The sequence below is a fragment of the Eulemur rufifrons genome, chromosome 24 (assembly GCF_041146395.1).
Source record: "Eulemur rufifrons isolate Redbay chromosome 24, OSU_ERuf_1, whole genome shotgun sequence".
In the NCBI taxonomy this organism is placed as follows: domain Eukaryota; kingdom Metazoa; phylum Chordata; class Mammalia; order Primates; family Lemuridae; genus Eulemur; species Eulemur rufifrons.
The window spans coordinates 18754518-18772991 of record NC_091006.1 but is presented as its reverse complement, the minus strand read 5'-3'; the positions used below and the strand labels follow the sequence as shown (position 1 = coordinate 18772991).

Here is an 18474-nt window from a genome sequence, read left to right as displayed (position 1 = left end):
TTCCACAGCCACTTCTCAGGAGACAGCTGATATGGGTGTCCTGAAGGGGCTGGCCTTTCTGCTACTGCTTTGGGGACTGGGGCAGCCAGCGTGGCCAGCAGCTGTGGCCGTGGCCCTGCGCTGGCTCCTAGGGGACACTGTATGCTGCGTGCTGCTCAGCCTGGCCGTGCTGGTGCAGCCCTGGCTCAGCCCATGGGTGCCTCACTGGCTGAATTTGGTGGCTGCATCCTTCGCACTGACTCTGCTTCCTGCACAGCCGCCCCCAGGGCTACGTTGGCTGTTTGCTGATGTGGCCTTCCTGGCCAAGATCCTCCACCTGGGCCTGGACATCAGGGCGCGCTTGAGCCGACAGCCGGTCGACACCTTTGTGGACACAATTGAGCGGCAGGCAAGAGCTCAGCCTGGCCAGGTGTCCTTGGTGTGGACGGGGCCCGGGGCCTGCTCCATCACTTTTGGCGAGCTAGATGCCCAGGCCTGCCAGGCAGCATGGGCCCTGAAGACCAAGCTGGGTGGTCCCACGGGCCTGTGTGCCGGGGAGCCCGCTGCCCTCTTGGTGCTGGCCTCCCAGGGCATTCCTGCTCTGAGTTTGTGTCTGGGGCTGGCCAAGCTAGGCTGCCCAGCAGCCTGGATTAACCCCCATGGCCGAGGGGCACCCCTGGTACACTCAGTGCTGAGCTCAGGGGCCCGGGTGCTGGTGGTAGACCCAGGTGAGGGCCCCTGGAGCCACTGGAGAATGAATGGAAGGGGGCAAGGGACCAACTGGAGGATGGGGTCCTGGGAGGGGCAGGGCAAAGAGGCCCTTGCTCTCCCTCCACTCACCCTTGCAGGCAGGTAGAGTCAAAACTTACCATAACTGGAAAGTAATTCTGAGGTCACCAGAGTTTAATTTTTTTTCACACTGGCTATTTCAATTCTTTTCACCAAAAAATACTAACAATGGGTTTCTTTGGGATTCTTTTTGAAAGCAGAAGCTTTTCTCTGTTAGCTACTCCTCTGTCCCCCTCACCCCCCATCTGCAGGTCTCAGGTTCCCCCTTGAGACCTTGAAGGTGAGCCTTGCCTCAGTTTCTCCTCTGACCCATCCCTGCAGACCTCCGGGAGAGTCTGGAGGAGATCCTTCCAAAGCTGCAGGCTGAGAACATCCGCTGCTTCTACTTCAGCCATACTTCCCCTACACCGGGTGTGGGGGCTCTGGGGGCAGCGCTGGACGCTGCACCCCCTGATCCAGTGCCTGCTGACCTTCGTGCTGGGATCACACGGCGAAGCCCTGCCCTGTTCATCTACACCTCCGGGACTACTGGTGAGGGTGCCCAGCAGTCCTAGCCCCAGCCTCTGAATGCTCACTCTGACCTGACCCCAAGCTTCACCCATGTCCCAATACTGACCACAGAAACCACGCTGCTCTCTGATCTTGACATTGGCCAGGACTCTGACCCCAATGTGATTTGAGTGGTCAGTGCCAGAATCCTGCCTCTGTCTAGTAAACAGCCACTGAAACCTTTACTGACCTTTGGTCTTGACTGATTACTCCCAGTCCGAATTCAGCCTCTGAACCCAAACACAAATGCCCATACTTGACCACCCTCTGAGAGCCTCAACCCCCCATACAGCCCTGACTGCTGGAGACCCCCTCTCTTCCACGCTCTCCGTTCCCCATCCCACCATTCCCATTCTCTCATTCCCCAGGCCTCCCAAAGCCAGTCATCCTCACGCATGAGCGGGTGCTGCAGATGAGCAGGATGCTGTCCTTATGTGGGGTCACAGCTGATGATGTGGTCTACACAGTTCTGCCTCTGTACCACTCGATGGGGCTTGTCCTTGGGGTCCTTGGCTGCTTAGAGCTCGGTAAGCCCTTCTCTGAGAATCCTTCCAATCTACGGGACTATTAGAGTGAGCGTCAGGGTGTGACTGTCAGGTGAAAAGACCCCATAGGTTACCTAAGCATCCTGGGGTCTCACTTTTTTTTTGAGTATAAGTAGAGTTTATTTGGGCCAAGTTTGAGGACTGCAGTCCTGGAGCATAGACTCAAGTTGCCTTGAATATATGCTCCCAGTCTCATTTTGAGAAGGGACATACAGAAATGAGTCCTAGGGTCACATGGACAGAGGCTTGGAGACCCAGATGGTTCCTAATGGCTGTGCTTTGGTCAGGAGGTAAGAAGAGCTGATATGAGTGATGGCTACGGGCCTCCAGGGGAGCTGGGGTGTTTGGGAAGTGATGGAGATGCTGATTTTTGACATGGCCCAGGAGAATATAGTGAGGGAATGCCCCACAAGCACTCCATGGGGCTGTCTCCCTGGATACCCGCCTCAGAATTTAGACTGGTACCTCTCTACAGTTGTTCTTTCTGTTTTCAGATTTTTCTTATGAAAAGTTTGAAACAGACCTGGCGTGGTGGCTCACACCTATAATCCTAGCACTGTGGGAGGCCAGGGTGGGAGGATAGCTTGAGCTCAGGAGTTAGAAACCAGCCTGAACAAGAGCGAGACCTCATCTCTGCTAAAAATAGTAAAAATTAGCCAGGCATGGTAGCATGTGCCTGTAGTCCCAGCTACTCAGGAGACTGAACCAGGAGGATCACTTGAGCCCAGGAGTTTGAGATTGCTGTGAGCTAGGCTGACGCCATGGCACTCTAGCCTGGGCGACAGAGTGAGACTTGTCTCAAAAAAAAAAAAAAAAAAAAAAAGATTGAAACATACAAACGTTTCTAAATTTTTGTACGTGAATCCTCATGTGCCCACCACCCAGCTTCAGTTATCAGCATTTTGCTGTACTTGTTTCATTTATCACCCTCCCCCCATCCCATTCCTGGTTGTCTTTTACTCTATTTAAAAACAATTTTTATGATGGAAAATTTCAAACATATATAAAAGTGCAAATAGTTTTATGATGTCTCATGTGTCCTCATCCAGCTTCAACAATTGTTAACATGTTGCCAGTTTTATTTCACATGTACTCTGCTCTTTCTGTATTATTTCAGAGCAAATCCTAGATGTTGTATCTTTTTGCTTGTAAATACTGCAGTACGAATCTCTAACACATAAGGACTAAAAAACTATGACTACAGTGATTATCACATCTAACAAAATTAACAGTAACCCTTTAATATCATTTAATGTCCAGTCCATGGTCAAATTTCTCCAATGGGGAGGTTTTTTAAATTTGTTTTTCTTAACAGTTAAATGGTTTCCTTGTCATATTTACTTGTTAGGTCTCTGTTCCTCTTTCCCCAAATTGCTTGTTAGACTGGAAACTTTCTCGAGAGGTATTGTTAGATTCAGTTTCAATAATTCTTGGCAAGAACCTTGATAGGGGTGCTTTGTGCTTCCTAACTCATTATACTGGAGATGGCTCATCCCTGTTGTCCTACCTTAGACAGGCTAAGATGGATGGGGAATGCTCCCCTGTTGGCTTTACCAGCTCTTGAAGACCTTTCCTGAATCGAATGTTTCATTAGGGTTTGCAAACAAAGCTGTTTCTTTAAAAGACTCATCATTCATTTTCACAGAGAGGGCATTATATGTTACCTCCCCACCAAAAATACAGCCTCAAAGAAGACACACACTTGCTACTTCACTGAGCACATCACATGAGCAGTTGTTCCTTGGGGTGCAGGGATGATGATATTTAGCTTGCAGGGTTTCGTTGAAGATTAGGATTGGGGTAGGGAGAATGCTTTCCACAGAGCCAGATGCAGAAGAGATCAAGAGGAAGGGATCACTTTTCTGGAATGAATATAGTGGCCCCTAAATCTTACTAATTCAAGTGTCCATCCATCAATACATCCATCTACCAACCCACCCATCCATCCACTCACCTACCTCTTCACCCTGCCATCCATCCACCCACCTATCCATCTATCCTCACACCTATCCATTCATCTTCCCATCCATCTATTTACTCATTCACCCACCTAATCTATCCATTCACCTGCTCATCTTTCTATCTATCCACCATCCATTCACCTACCCACCCATCTGCCTAGCTGGGCATTCATTTATCATAATCAAGAATGATTAATAGCCACAGCCCTTATTTAGCAGTGCACACTTTGTACTGGTCACCCAGCTTTCCACACATCCTAGAGACAGGATTTGAACCTAGGCCTGACTGTATTCTTCTTATGGGAGCAGTCCTGGATGGGCTGTAGACACATAGATGACCTTGACAGTGTCCTGTTTCAGGGGACCACAGTCAGTTGCTCAGAGCAGCTTCTTACAGCAACTTGGAAGCATGACCTGAAACACCCTCCTCTCCTCCCTTCCAGGTGCCACCTGTGTCCTGGCCCCCAAGTTCTCTGCCTCCAGCTTCTGGGATGATTGTAGGCGGCATAGTGTGACAGTGATCCTATATGTGGGCGAGGTCCTACGGTACTTGTGTACCACTCCCGAGGTGAGGCTCTAAGATTAGAGCTCCATGGTGAAAACCCAGGAAAAAGTCTCGGGTAAAGATTCAGGTACTGGACTCAAGCAAGCTCCCTCAGGTAACAACCCAAGCAAGAGCCCCAGATATTGAGTTCTACACAAATTTTCTAATAGTGGCTCCTTTGATGATCAGCTGTGCTACCTTAAGCAGGTGACTTTAACTCTCTCAGCCTCAGTGTCCTCATTTGGAAAACAGGGATAATAATGGCCCCTACCTCAAGGGGGTATTATGAGAATTGAATGAACTACATATATACAAAGTGCCTAGGACAGGGTAAACTCACTATGGTCCCCAGGTAACTATATCCAAGCAAAGTCACAGGGCATTCCTCCAGATACCCCTCAGGGAAATGCTTCAAGTAATTACCCTCAGGTGACTCCTCAAGATGAGGCCTTAAGTCACTCCCCAGGTTGCCTTCAGGTAAAAGCACCCCCCAAGGTAACTTCCCCCTGGCAAGATTTTCAGGTAATCCTCCAGGTAAAAACTCCGATAACTATTCTCATGTAAGAACCCCAGGTAGATCTAGGTATAGGTGCCCAAGGTAATGCCCTAAGATAGCCTCCCCCCCCCAGGTAAAGGTTCCAGGGCATACCGTGAGGGCACCTCCTCCTCACCCTCTGGGGCCATCCCTGTAGCAACCAGAGGACCGGAAACACACAGTCCGCCTGGCGATGGGCAATGGACTCCGGGCTGACGTGTGGGAGACCTTCCAGCAGCGCTTTGGTCCCATTCGGATCTGGGAACTCTACGGCTCCACAGAGGGCAACATCGGCTTCGTTAACTATCTGGGGCGCTGTGGGGCCGTGGGCAAGACAAGCTGCTTCCTTCGAGTGAGTGGGTCGTGTGCCTGGTGTGACAGCGGCTCTGACTGAGGCGGAGGCCAAAGGAACTATGCTGACGCTCTCCACCCTCCACCTCAGATGCTGTCCCCTTTTGAGCTGGTAAAGTTCGACATAGAGACAGAGGAGCCTGTGAGGGACAATCGGGGCTTCTGCATCCCTGTGGGGCCAGGTATGGGGGTCGGGGAGCCCTTTCCTGGGTGTGGAAGGGGTGGAGACCCTGTCTCCTCCTTGGCTGGAACAAGCTGCCCAAAACCTTGAGATTGGTGCTCAGTAGAGATATTTGCAGCCCTCCTCTGGCCCCTGAGTCCCTGGCCTGTCTGACCACCATCTGGGACCCCCTACTTCAATCTCTCACTCTGGTCTGTTGAGTCTCTTGGTGCCCATATGAGCTGTTCTCTCAAATTTTCTGTGAAGGTCACATCTTCCCAGGCATAGGTCCTTTGTCCTGGACCTTCTCTTAGTGTCTTCTCTTCTGGGGCCTTGCAGGGTCCTGGCCATATCTCTTTCTTCTCGCTGCCATTTATCTCTGTCCCTCTTCCATCCCTGGTTATCTTTTTCCTGTTTCTCATGGGCTCCCTGATGCCACCTTCTCTCTGCTTCTCTCATTTTCTGTGTCCCCCTGCCCCAGTCTCTCAAGGTCTCTCTGTATCTCCATCCCTATGTCTCTGGAACTCTGTCTCTATCTCTGGGTCTGTCTCTGGCACAGTCCTGAGTGATGACGAGTTCACCATAGTGGAACCTCCAGCAGGGGGCTGGTGGGCTCCAGGGCTTCTTGGTCTTGGTTAATACTCCTACTCCTACCCCAGGGGAGGCGGGGATCCTGTTGGCCCAGGTGGTAGGCCGCCAACCCTTCATGGGCTACCGCGGTCCCCGAGAGCTATCGGAACGGAAGTTAGTGCGGGACGTGCGGCGCACGGGTGACGTTTACTACAACTCCGGGGACGTACTGGCCGTGGATCGCGAAGGATTCGTCTATTTCCGTGACCGCCTTGGGGACACCTTCCGGTCCGGGGTTGGAGTTTTTCTGGGCGGGACTAGGGAAGCAGGCTGCTGGGGCTGGGGCGGGACCCCGGGAGCTTTCGGCTCTCAGAGGGAGCCAGACCGAAGAGGCGGGACTTCCGGATCATAGAGGGGGCGGGGCTTGGAGGGCAAGAGGCAGGGTCTCCCCTTTGCCAGGGGCGTGGCGTGGTCGCAAGCTCGGGCTCCAACCGTGCAGGTGGAAGGGTGAGAACGTGTCCACGCGGGAGGTGGAGGGCGTGTTGTCACAGGTGGACTTCCTGCAGGAGGTTAACGTCTATGGCGTGTCTGTGCCAGGTGCGGAGGGTTCGCCTCAGTTTAAAACTCCAACAGCTTTGTGGGTGGAGGGTTGTTATTCCAATTTTATAGGTGGGGAGCTGCTAGGGCACAGAGAGGTTTAGAGACTTGCCTGGTCGCACAGCCAGAGAGCAAAGCTGAGCGAGGCTGGAGGGTCAGTTGTGGGCCCCTCGAGATAGGTCAGCCGAGAGTGACCAGTGTGCTTCCTAGGGTGTGAGGGTAAGGTGGGCATGGCTGCCGTGCGGCTGGTCCCCGGCCAGACTTTCGATGGGCAGAAGCTATTCCGGTACGTCCGTGCTTGGCTCCCTGCCTACGCTGCCCCCCATTTCATCCGTATCCAGGTGAGTCCGGGGTGGCAGGAGTAGGTGGGTGGGATCACGGCCAGGGGTGGCAGTCACAGTCAGGGGGTCACGATCACCGCTCTGCAGGACGCCCTGGAGATCACAAGCACGTTCAAACTGGTGAAGACCCGGTTGGTGCGTGAGGGCTTCAACGTGGGTGTCATCGTTGACCCCCTATTTGTACTGGACAACCAGGCCCAGACCTTCCTGCCCCTGACAGCAGACATATACCAGGCTGTGTGTGAGGGAACCTGGAGGCTCTGACCCTCTGACCAGCCCACAGGGACAGGGACCAACTCTGACTACCACCGTACTCAGTGTCACCTTCACCCTGGGCCTGCATGAGGTTGTCATGAATCCCAGCCTGACCATATCCCTAACCTCACCGCACTGGAAATGCAGTAGGCCCTGTAGCAGTGCGAGAATAAACTCGAATGTATACACATAAGTCTGTGTGTCTGCGTGGATGAAGGAAACAGTGGGAGTGCAGCACCCAGTGCCCCCAGAGACCTTACTTTAGGGTCCTCCTGACTCCCCGCCAGGGACCTCAGCTATCCCTGTGGGATGACCCTGTCTGGGTAAGGCCAAGGGTGTAGGAAGAGCCAGCCAGCGTCGTATTGTCACAGGAGTGGACAACTAGATCAATCCAGGAACAGACCTTTTGGAATTTGGTATATGTGAAAGTAGTGAAGACAAGGTGGATGTTCACCAAATGCTGGGGAACAATTAGCTTTCTATATAGAAGAAAATAGATTTCTACTTTATACACAGTCAAAAATAAACTCCAGATTTATTAAAAAACCAGGATACTTTCAATGATTTTTTTTTTTGGAGACAGTCTTGCTCTGTCACCTGTGCTAGAGTGCTGTGGTGTCAGCCTAGCTCACAGCAACCTCAAACTCCTGGGCTCAAGCGAGCCTCCTGCCTCAGCCTTCCAAGTAGCTTGGACTACAGACGAGCACCACCACACACGCCCATGCCCGGCTTTTTCTATTTTTAGTAGAGACAGGGTCTTGCTCTTGCTCAGGCTGGTCTCAAACCCCTGACCTCAGGCGATCCTCCCACCTTGGCCTCCCAGAGTGTTAAGATTACACGAGTGAGCCACAGCGCCCAGCCAATGATATTTTTTTTTTTTTTTTTTTTGAGACAGAGTGTCGCTTTGTTGCCCTGGCTAGAGTGAGTGCCATGGCGTCAGCCTAGCTCACAGCAACCTCAAACTCCTAGGCTTAAGCGATCCTACTGCCTCAGCCTCCCGAGTAGCTGGGACTACAGGCATGCGCCACCATGCCCGGCTAATTTTTTCTATATATATTTTAGTTGGCCAGATAATTTCTTTCTATTTTTAGTAGAGACGGGGTCTCGCTCTTGCTCACGCTGGTGTCGAACCCCTGACATTGAGCGATCCACCCGCCTCAGCCTCCCAGAGTGCTAGGATTACAGGCGTGAGCCACCGCGCCCGGCCGATATTTTTAAATATCAGGAAAAAGTGAAAATTTTATGACCTCAGGAGTTGAAAAGGATTCCCCATCCCAGTACTCAGAACCTGTGAACATTTTTATCTCCCATGGCAAAAGGGATGCTGCAGGTGTGATTAAGAGTACAGGTGGGTGGTGCTAATTGATCACTAATGTGCACATATGGGAAGTAACATTCACAAGGTGTCAGGCAGGTGGGAGGGGGTAGGAAAGGATGGGTAAATTCACACTTATCGGAGATGGTGTGTGCTGTCTGGGGGATGGGCACACTTGTAGCTCTGACTCTGGCAGTGCAAAGGCAATTTATGTAACCAAAGCATTTGTACCCCCGTAATACTCTGAAATTAAAAAATAAATAAATTTTAAAAAAGAGTGCAGGTGGGGAGGGGACAAGATATGATTAGGGATCTTGAGATGGGGAGAGTATCGTGGGTACTAGGTGGGCCTTAGGTATAATCACCAGGTCCTTAAGAGGAGGCAAGAGGACCAAAGCCAAGGAGCTGGCAGCCTAAGACTTGACCACTTATTGCTGGTTTTGAAGATGAAGGGACTACAAAGGAATGTGGGCAGCCTCTAGAAGCTGGAGGAGGTAATGAAATGGATTCTCTTCTAGAGCCTCCAGGAGGAACCAGCCCTGTTGAAACTTTGATTTTACCCCAGGGCGACCCATTTGAGTTCTGATCTTCAAAGCTGTAAAAGAATAATCCATGTTGCAAGCAGCAACATGTTAGAGCAGCAGTAGGAAATTAATACAGTGCATTGGTGAGTCCTCAGTGCCCAGAGATCCAGATGGATCTCCCAGGGCAGCTGGGCATGGTGGCACACACTTGTAATAACAACTACTCGGGAGACTGAGGCAGCAAGATGGCATGAGCCCAAGAGTTCGAGGCTGCAGTGAGCTATTATTGCACTACTACACTCCAGCTGGACAACAGAGCAAGACCCTGTCCCTTAAAAAAAAAAATCAAAACAAAACCCAATCTCCTTGGGCAGCAGAGTGCTGCCCTTTGCCCTCCTGCTACATAACTAACTGACCCTGTGGGGATGCAGCCCTGACCTGGGTACCTGCAGTACATGGCCTCAGTGACACCTATGTGTGGCCCTCTTCTCAGTAGTTACCCTTGTCCATCCATGCTTGGAAAGGAAGTCCCCTTTCTGTCCACTCAAACCCAAGCTCAAGAGTTCAAAGTCCAGTGAAGCTGGTGAGTGACGTGGATGGCCAGGGAAAAAGGGAGGCTGGGGACCTGGGCACCATGGCCACAGGAGGCTTGGCCCCTCTGGGCTCAGCTGCCTTGTGACTCCAGCTGCTGGGTAGAGAAAGCACACTGCTTTTCTTCTGACCAGCGGAAGCCAGAAACCAGGATTCTTATTCAGAAACTCCCCATTATAAAAATGGAATTTATGTTAAAAATCTAACACACACATGGAGGTCCAGGATCACATGAAGCAGGACGAACAAAAACCAGATGTGCTTTCCTGGGCTTTCTACTGCCTTCCAAACTGAGATCTCACGCCGAGCCACTGCAGGCAGGAGCGGCAATGGGGTCCCAGGAGTAGAGAGTGTTGTCAGCCTGTACCATGTCACAAGCAGGGGGGCCTGGGGCTTGGCAACCACCCCATAGTCACTAGTAAGCCTAGGACTTGAACCCAGGCCTTATTCCAGAAGACAAGGGCAAGAAGGGAGGGAGCAGCTTCTTTTTCTTGCACCCAGTTCTTCTGCAGGAGGCCAGGCCAGGGGCAAGGGACTGGCTGGGACCACCATTCACTCCGGAGTCCCCTGCTGCCTCCAGAATCTCCTGGACTGAGGCAGATCCTCCTGCCACGGCTGGCATTCAGGCCCTGAAAACTGAGGCTCCAGGGCGGGGCTTCCCTGTCCAGGTGTTCACATGGCCTCAGGCCGGTGGCTCTTCCTGTGGATAACTAGCTGGGACTTCCAGTCGAAGCCGCGGCCACAGTCACTGCAAAAGTGGCGCCACTGGCCAGCGTGGCTCTTGCGGTGGATGACCAGCTGCGACTTCCAGCTAAAGCTGCGCCCGCACTCCTCACACACATAGCTCCTGGGCCCCGCCAACGACCGCAGGGGGTGGCGCAAAGCAGCGTGTTCCAGGGGAAACTGCAGCGAATTCTCCGCATTGCCCCCAGTGCCCAGGACCCGGGCCTGCGCACTCTGCCGGCCCACATGCGTCCGGTGGTGGATGACGAACACCGACTTCCAGTCGAAGCCGAGGCCGCACTGCTCGCATGTGTAGGGCTTCCTGGCAGGTGCGCCAGGCTCCCCAGCCTCTGGGGGCGTGGGTGGGGGGCCCGCCGGTGGAGCAGATGCAGCGGCCCCAGACAGGCCCTCCCAAGAGACAGGCCCCTGGCCCCGGGGTAGCTGGGCCTCTGGGCAGCCCGGCAGACCCTCGCTCTCATTTCCTGGGGGAAGGAGGGAGTGCACCCAGCTGAGTCCTGGCACCCGCGACACAGGCCCACCCCACTCAGGCCTGTGGGGTGGCACAAGCTCCCTCCAAGGAGGGGCACTCACCTGGGCAAAGACTTCTGCGGACCTCGGTCCCCTTGCGCTGCGTCCCAGGCTCAGGCTGGGTCCGCAATGGCTGCAGCTGCGGGGGTGGCAACCCTGCTGGGGTAGGGGACGCAGTCAGGCGCTAGGTGTGGCTGGGGGCTGGCACAAAGGAGGGATGGAGTGGGGGCTCCAGGGAGTGACAAGGGTGCCCCCTTGGAAGGAGGGAGAATGAGGCCAAGCACTGGGAGGCATGCACAGGGAAGGGTGGTACCGCAGATGCCCAGCCTGGCAAAGGCCGGCGCAGGGCAGTGCCTGCATCAAAGGAGATGGGTGGGGTGGGCCGGATCCTCACCCAGAGAGACTATTGTGCCGTACTTCTCCAGCATCGTGTCCCAGTACAGCTCCTTCTGTGACGGGTCCAGCAACCCCCACTCCTCCTGCAGACACAGCCCATCACTGTAGGTGCCGGTCCATTCCCTGCCCGACCCCACCCGGTGGTCACATCCTTACTCATTACCTGGGGGAGCCAGCAGGTTACCTAAGTCTCATCTGCTGGGGGGGAGGGGCTAAGGATGAAGCTGAGACGGGTGTTTGTGAGTGTTGGGGTCCTCCTTCAGATCACCTGACCAATGCTGCCAGTACTCATGCCCCTTGGCTGTCCCATCCCACTGAGAGACCGTGACCTTGCCAGTACAGCAAGGACCCAAATGGCTTTACCAAAGAATGTACTCATCTGGGGCTTTCCTGGGCTGGGAAAAATAATCCTGAAGGACAAGCTGAAGCAGGTCCAGGGGCAGGGAGCTGGAAGGCCCAAGAAGCCACAGCTAGACATGGTGCTGACTGGAAGTGATGACACTGTGGAGGGTGCATCCTGTCCACTCTGCATCATGTTTCTGACTGTGCCATCAGGCCAAAGAGGGAGCCTGGAGAGACTTCTCAGCCTCAAAACACGTCTCAACTAGCAGTTCTACTGGTTGAGACGCTGAGAAGCAGAGGAACTGGGAGAGGACAAGACTCCATTACCCGTACTTGGGAGCCAAGTGCTCCAGGTAGCAGGACCCAGCAGACTGCCCTTTGAGGAAAGCCCCAGGAGAGAAGGGACTTGGGGCATTTCCCAGGAAAGAGTCTCCATTCTGGTCTCAGGTGTAGGGGGACTCATGCCACAGCTGGTCGTCTTGTCCTTTCCCCACTTGCACACAAAAGTTCAAGCCTCCAGGTTTGCTTGGGAGCAGCAAACCTCTCAAATAACATCTCTGAAGGTGAGCAAGCCAAGCCCACAAGTTCTAGCCACTCTAAACCAGATTTCCATGACCTGAGGCCCAAATCCTTGCAAATGATAAGACAGACCACCAGTCTGTCCCTCCGTCCCAGGTCCTGTGGCAGGTATCGTTGCTACTGCCTCTACTTCTGGGCAGCAAAGAGCCATTAGCCAGAGAGCAAGGAAAACCACAGGGCAGAGGGCAGCCACAGGGACATTCCCCTCCCACACCTGAGGCGTACACCTCCCACCTGGGGCTGCTTACCTGAATCCTGGGTCGGTGGAAAGACATGGAATCTGTTTCCTGGTATCCAAGGTGCCCCTCAGGGGACTGGGCTGAAAGGGGGGTGCTGGAGGGTGCTGGAAAGTGGAACAGACAGGAGGGGAAGTGTCAGGGGCTGCCCAGGTAAGCCAAGGTGGACAAGGAGCTGGGTGTTATTGCTGCGGCCTTGATCCTCCTCTGTCGTAAGACAGGGTAGGCAGCCAGTCCTTTGTTCCTGCCTCACAGGGACCCAGCTCTGCAGTCCCTCCCAGGTCCCCACCCCAGCTGGGGACAACGACATTTATTTTAGGTGTTCTTGCCTTGATACAACCTCTCCCAGGACTCCCAACCTAGCCAGAGACTTCCACACTTCCTCCTGAGCCCCTTATCCCCTGCCACACCCATTTCCTGCCCATCAGCATCAGGCTCCTCCTTCACACTGCAGCTGAGCTGGGTGGAACCCTGTATGCTGGTGTCCTGTGGACCCTCCCCAGGGGCTGCTCCAGGGGACTCCACTGTCCCTGAGGGATGAGAGCTCCTCGAGGACTCCTCTGTCTTCTGGGCTGCAGGGAGCACTTCCCGCTTCAGGATGTGGGCTGTGATCTGAGGAGAAGAGGCAAGTCACAGGAGCTCTAGCTTTGGTTGGTCCCACCAAGAAGCCAATGCTAGCCATACTCACCCAGCCCAACAGCTGCCCAGGGTCATGCTGCAGCCTCTCGACCAGGGCAGCAGCCTCCTCGGGGCTGCCTGGCTGCTGACCTCGAACCCAGGCCTGGATCTCAGGGGGCAGTGTGCCCAAGAACTGCTCCAGCACCAGCAGCTCCAGCATCTGTTCCTTGGAGTGGGCCTCAGGCCGCAGCCACTGGCGACACAGCTCTCTCAGCTGAGCCAGGGCCTCTCGGGGACCTGCCACCTCCTGGTAGCAGAACCCCCGGAAGCGCAGGCGTGCAGCCTCAGGCTCCTCTAAGGTGATCTCAGGGTCCATGAGGGATAGGCATGGGGGACCCAGAGGGGATGGCATTCTTGTTCAAAGGGATCTTCTTGGAGCTATAAAGATGGAACTATAGAAAAAGAGGGTCAGGGTATCAGCCAAAAGGCCCAGCCCAGGAGGCCAAGACCAGAACAGAATGGACAATGAGGCTGGGAGTAGGTAAGGACAGGAAAGCTTTATGGAGGGAGGGGGTGACAGGAGCCGAACACTGACAGGAACTGAGAGCAGGAAGAAGCCTTGGGGACAAATGCCTGGAGACAAGGTGTCCAGGGAACTTCTAGGAAATTGCAAACAGTTGAGTACAACAGGAGACTGTTGGAAGAGATGGTGAAGAGGTGGGCAAGGGGAGTCATCATAGGCTTCCAGGGTCAGGCTGAGGAACTATAGATAGTGCCCAGCAAAGAAGGGAGGGGGACAGGCAGGTGGGCCATGGTCCAGAGTGAATGGGAGGCCTGAGGGTAGAGGGATCAGTAGGTAGAAGGCAGAGCCAGACTGGGCTGTATCGGGGAGTGCCTGTCACCACACTCTGAGACATGTTGACTGAACTGGGGCACAGGGCACGTCCACACCAGGGCAGGGCAGGGCCTGGAGGATTACGTGCACGAAGGGGCCTGATGTGGACTCCAAGAGACAGTGCTTGCTGACCACACCATGAATGACTAGCACTGCTTGGGCCCATGTATGTAAAAACCAAAAACAGAAGCCAAGAAAAATTGAGCCACACGTTGCGTGGAGTCGTGGGGTGGCCACGGTATCCAAAACCCTGAAGATGGTCTGGAGTGAAACACGCCCACCAAAGGAGGACCTGCCAGACCAGCCAGACCAGGCCCGACTCTGGACTTATCCAAGGCACCCTCGAACTTCAGGATCTGTCTCCCAAAAAGGGAAACGAAAGTCTTCTAAGAGTACCAGGCCTGGGGACGAGGCATAGGGGACCCAGTAGAGGGAACGCCGTCTGGGCGGGAGGAAAGGCCTGTGCAAAGGCTCGGAGGTGGGGACGCGCAGGGCACGTTGGGAGGTAGGCGGGCTCTCCGGAGCGCAGGGAGGAGGAGCCCGCCAGGCCGCAGAGGCGGCCCCAAATCCCACAAGGGGGTGGAAAAAGCCGCGCCCTACCCAACCAGACCCGCGCTCACCTCAATAAAGGCGCCAGCGCCCGGAGACCGCTTCCGCGAAGTGGCACCGCTACACTCCCGCGCGCCCGCGCGTTGCCTTGACGACAAGGCCTGGCCAATCCCGCGCCTTCTCCGAAGGCAACGCCCCCGCGCGTTGAACTACATTTCCCATGAGCATCAACAAGCAAGGAAAGGCGAAGACTCGGCAAGCGGACGCGCATTTTCAGAGGCCTCTAATGCCTGGGAGGTGCTGCGTTCCCCTCAGAGGGATCCGCAGTGTCGCAGAGTCTTGGGGGCACCCTGCCTTCTCTGACAGCTGCTTTTCCTTGACTCACCCGCTGCCTAGCCGGACACCGCGTTAAACTCCTGCGCATGTGCACAGCGGGCCCGGTTGCTATTGGCAAGAGAGGTGGGGGGACGGGGAGGAGTATGATCGTTTGGCCAATCAGAGCCGGCGCCCCGCCCCGGCCCCTCCCCCAGCGCGATCTTTACCACCACCCAGCCGTCCCCTGGTAACAGCTAGAGCGCCTCCGCCTGACCCCAGCCGTTGCCGTGGCGTCCGCGGGAGCGTCACCCTGCCCTCCCCAGGCGCGGGAAGTGGCGGCCAGCTCCGTGTTCCCTACTGTCGTGTTGTTCCGCTAGCACTCGCTTCCAGGTGGTCTAGGGAGGAGGCGTCGTGCGGTGCGGAAGGGCAGCACGAACCTGGGCTTTCTCTGCCACCTCTGGGAACTTCTCCCGCGAGGAGAGTGCTGGGGTTCTTCATTCGACCTCTGTTAGGCGCCCCGCAGACATGCAGGACAACAGGGACTCTGGGGGGAACCCATTAATGATGAGGTTTACCTTTTATTTGCTTTGAAGAGCAGAACTAGACAGGGAGACCTTTACTTATTTAGCTTCTCTCAATAGGCGATGTTATTGCTTTCAAGTCTGACAGTGGGGTGGGGTCAGTGAGCTTCCACACATAAAGTGGCTGAACCATGACTTATTTAATCCTAAATTGTATCTGCCTGTCTGGTTTGGTTTCTTCTACTACCTGGGAATCCCTGGCTGCCTGCTCTGGATGAACAGCAGTGGTCTTAAACAAGCATTGGAAGCTCTGAGCATGTGCGTGGGTGGGGCTTGTCAACTCTGAGCTTCCCTGTGGCTTCATCAAGTTGTGCTGTTTTGGGAGCAGTTAGGTCTTTTCTCTGGAACTGTGCAGGTTTTCCAGAAACAACTCTTTCACCCTCTACCAGGTGGGGAAAGCACTGGGGCTTTAAGGGCTTCTCAAGTAGGTATCCTCCCCTGGCAGCTTTGTTAACAGATCTCCTCTTCCTGGGCTGCTGGTTCCTTGCCTTCTAGAGTTCTGCCAGTAAGTCTGGTGGGACCTCTCTCCACTTCCCCTACTGCTGAAATATTTGGCATTCTATAATTAGCAACAGCTCCCCATCCACTTCTAGCTTCAGAATGCCATTGCTGGTGAGTACTTTCACCATTCTCATATTTGTGGGCTTATGTTTTAAACACTGCCCTCTGTGGTTTCAGTGGATTTCTGAGCCGGGTGAGATGTATTTGTTCCATCTGATCTTTTGACCTAAAAGCCCAGGGACACTTTCGCAGTCACAGCCTGTTCACCATTAATTAACAGCTGTGTCTGGGGGAAGGGGGAGCTGGGGGGGGGGATCCAACTGAGGCGCCCAGACATAGGGGAAGGCAGGAGCCAAGGTTGGGGGCCATTTGTCAGTACTGGCTATTGGGAGAAGCAGATTCAAGGAGGGTAGAGGAGCTGAAGGCCAACAGTGGCACAAGCAGAGATGTGAAAAAGTTCGAGAAGGCAGGATAGGGCATTGAATGCAGCCTGAAAGGTCAGGAGGGCTCAGGCCAGAAACAGCTCCAGGAGCGTTTGTCTAAAGCCAGAAAAGATTTCATTTTCTAGGAACCCACTTGTTTCACAAATGCCTTTGCTGTTGAGTCCTATGGGCTTCCTTGAAGAATCCTTTGGCAGGCAGGGTGAGGGGTTTGTCTGCATTTCACAGCTCTACAGAGTTAGTACAACCAAGAGTGGTAGATAGTGGTTCAGGAGCCCATAGGTTATGAGCAGGTCCAGCTCAGGGGACCCATCATTGCAGAGTATTGGGGAACTGGAAAATACATGCCCTCCTCCTTGGAAGAACTTGGGAAGTTCAAGTGGCAGAAGATGGGTCTGACTCCCATGGCAGGTGGGTGGGAATTGAGTTTGTCCACTTTGTGTATGGGGGATGTATGTAAGGTTCTAGAGACCATGAGATGCAGTACTCACTGTGCTGGAGTCAACTTTCAGGGTCACCACACATGGCCACACCCTCTGCCTCAGCAGCAGCCATCACACAGTCCTGTCTGGGATTCCCCACTTGCCATGCTTCCATGTCCAGGACAAGGAAGGCTCGTGCCCCAGCACAGCTGCTACTTGGGGAAAGTCCAACCCTGCCCACTTAACACAAGTGTCTGGCTGTCCCCTCCCCGCACACCACCTAAAAGAAAACACAAGCAGCCTCGTCCTTCACAGGGCCCCAGACAGGCTCCATCTCTACCCTGTGGACTCTCCAGGGGCCCCAGGTTGAAGGCAATACCCTGAACCTCTGTGACAATGACACTCTGATGTTTCGATATGTTCAATATCATCTGCATTAGGGTGAAATGGGTGTCAGGTTGTTCACACAAGTGTGTAAAAAGAACTTTTATCATAGAGCCTCTTTAAACTCTTACCAGGACCTGCAGTCAGCAGAGAAAGCCAAGGCTATTGAGGTCCACATTGCTGCACAAAAAATTACAATGTCTATTTCAAGTTGTAAATGCTAGTCATCATTTTCCAGGCAAACGGCCATTAATTTCTTAGCAGGTAAGGTGCCAGGTGGGGTTGGAGCCTGGTATGATACAGGACACAGGAAGCAAACTGGGCCCCCCACTCCACCTCTGTTCGAACCATTTGGGGTCATTACATTGGGGGTGGGTGATAGATTTCAGGACAATATCACACATGGCCTTAGGTAAAGGCAAGTCCTTCCAATTCAGCTCTCTGCCCACCCACCAATTGAGAAGGGAGAACAGGAGGGCATGTCACTATCAACCGCAGCAAAAATGAGCAGCTCTCTTTTCTCCTCTGGTTATTACTGTCACCTCACATGTAAAGGCTCTTGGTAAGGTCGAATTTGCTAACAAGGGTCAGTGACAGAACTTGGCCAATGCTGAAACTTGGATGAGAATGTGCACAAGCACCACTGGAGAACCATCACCCTGGATCTGTTTTTCCAAAGCTGAGAGTCACATCTTCCTCTGAAGGCTTCCACCGCCCAAGTTGGCTATGTGTGGGGAGCCAGGCCAGGCCCTCACACCTGGCAGACTAGAGCACAGCCCCCGATGTGATACTTGGCCAGTCCACCTGAGTTTGAGTCCTGGATCTTCTGTCTGCCATGCACAATTCTCTTCCCCTCTGTGTGCCTCAGTTTCCTCACTTCCAAGTAGGGATGCCAGCCACAGAAGCCACCTCACAGGAGTGTAGGAGAAACTTCCCAGCACTCAGAGCATGAGCTTGCAGCAAACACGTGTTGAATATCAGAGCGTCTGCCAACATGACGTTGAGGGAATAAAACTTTTTTCTTTTTTTTTTTTGAAACAGAGTCTTGCTCTGTTGCCTGGGCTAGAGTGAGTGCCATGGTGTCCTCCTAGCTCACAGCAACCTCAAACTCCTGGGCTCAAGCAATCCTTCTGCCTCAGCCTCCCGAGTAGCTGGGACTACAGGCATGCGCCACCATGCCCAGCTAATATTTTCTATATATTTTTAGTTGTCCATATAATTTCTTTCTATTTTTAGTAGAGACGGGGTCTCGCTCTCGCTCAGGCTGGTCTCGAACTCCTGAGCTCAAAGGATCTGCCCGCCTCAGCCTCCCAAGTGCTAGGATTACAGGCGTGAGCCACCTCGCCCGGCCAAAACTTT

At 53.9% G+C, this 18474-nt stretch overlaps 2 protein-coding genes across 5 annotated transcripts; one reads left to right on the top strand and one right to left on the bottom strand.

Annotated features, from left to right (window-relative positions):
- SLC27A5 (solute carrier family 27 member 5) lies at window positions 1-7614 on the top strand. 3 transcript variants are annotated; one of them, XM_069457057.1, is made up of 10 exons: window positions 1-455; window positions 1090-1299; window positions 1686-1844; window positions 4267-4391; window positions 5060-5254; window positions 5345-5435; window positions 6073-6271; window positions 6483-6580; window positions 6791-6921; window positions 7009-7612. In XM_069457057.1, exons 1-10 carry the CDS (start codon window positions 32-34, stop codon window positions 7183-7185), a joined length of 1809 nt encoding a protein of 602 aa, XP_069313158.1. In that variant the 5' UTR covers window positions 1-31; the 3' UTR covers window positions 7186-7612. The 3 variants fall into 3 exon arrangements, with proteins under 3 accessions (XP_069313158.1, XP_069313156.1, XP_069313157.1); XM_069457055.1 differs by having other exon boundaries at window positions 1-707; XM_069457056.1 differs by lacking the exon at window positions 5060-5254 and having other exon boundaries at window positions 1-707; window positions 7009-7614.
- A 793-nt stretch (window positions 7615-8407) lies between these two features.
- ZNF446 (zinc finger protein 446) lies at window positions 8408-14861 on the bottom strand. Of its 2 annotated transcripts, none has more exons than XM_069456814.1 (7): window positions 14544-14861; window positions 13099-13480; window positions 12821-13022; window positions 12423-12517; window positions 11252-11336; window positions 10921-11016; window positions 8408-10811 (listed from the first exon to the last, which is right to left on the bottom strand). In XM_069456814.1, exons 2-7 carry the CDS (start codon window positions 13438-13440, stop codon window positions 10279-10281), a joined length of 1353 nt encoding a protein of 450 aa, XP_069312915.1. In that variant the 5' UTR covers window positions 13441-13480; window positions 14544-14861; the 3' UTR covers window positions 8408-10278. The 2 variants fall into 2 exon arrangements, with proteins under 2 accessions (XP_069312915.1, XP_069312916.1); XM_069456815.1 differs by having other exon boundaries at window positions 10921-11013.
- Window positions 14862-18474: the final 3613 nt, after the last annotated feature.

Bases quoted from the DNA above. Each gene is read 5' to 3' on its own strand.
- SLC27A5 (XM_069457055.1), top strand. From the start codon at position 32: ATGGGTGTCCTGAAGGGGCTGGCCTTTCTGCTACTGCTTTGGGGACTG. The intron at 708-1,089 runs GTGAGGGCCCCT...CCATCCCTGCAG, and splicing joins GGTGCTGGTGGTAGACCCAG to ACCTCCGGGAGAGTCTGGAG. The intron at 6,581-6,790 runs GTGCGGAGGGTT...TGTGCTTCCTAG, and splicing joins CTATGGCGTGTCTGTGCCAG to GGTGTGAGGGTAAGGTGGGC.
- ZNF446 (XM_069456814.1), bottom strand. From the start codon at position 13,440: ATGCCATCCCCTCTGGGTCCCCCATGCCTATCCCTCATGGACCCTGAG. The intron at 13,023-13,098 runs GTGAGTATGGCT...TCTTCTCCTCAG, and splicing joins CTGGGCAGCTGTTGGGCTGG to ATCACAGCCCACATCCTGAA. The intron at 11,017-11,251 runs GTGAGGATCCGG...CCCCTACCCCAG, and splicing joins CGGCACAATAGTCTCTCTGG to CAGGGTTGCCACCCCCGCAG.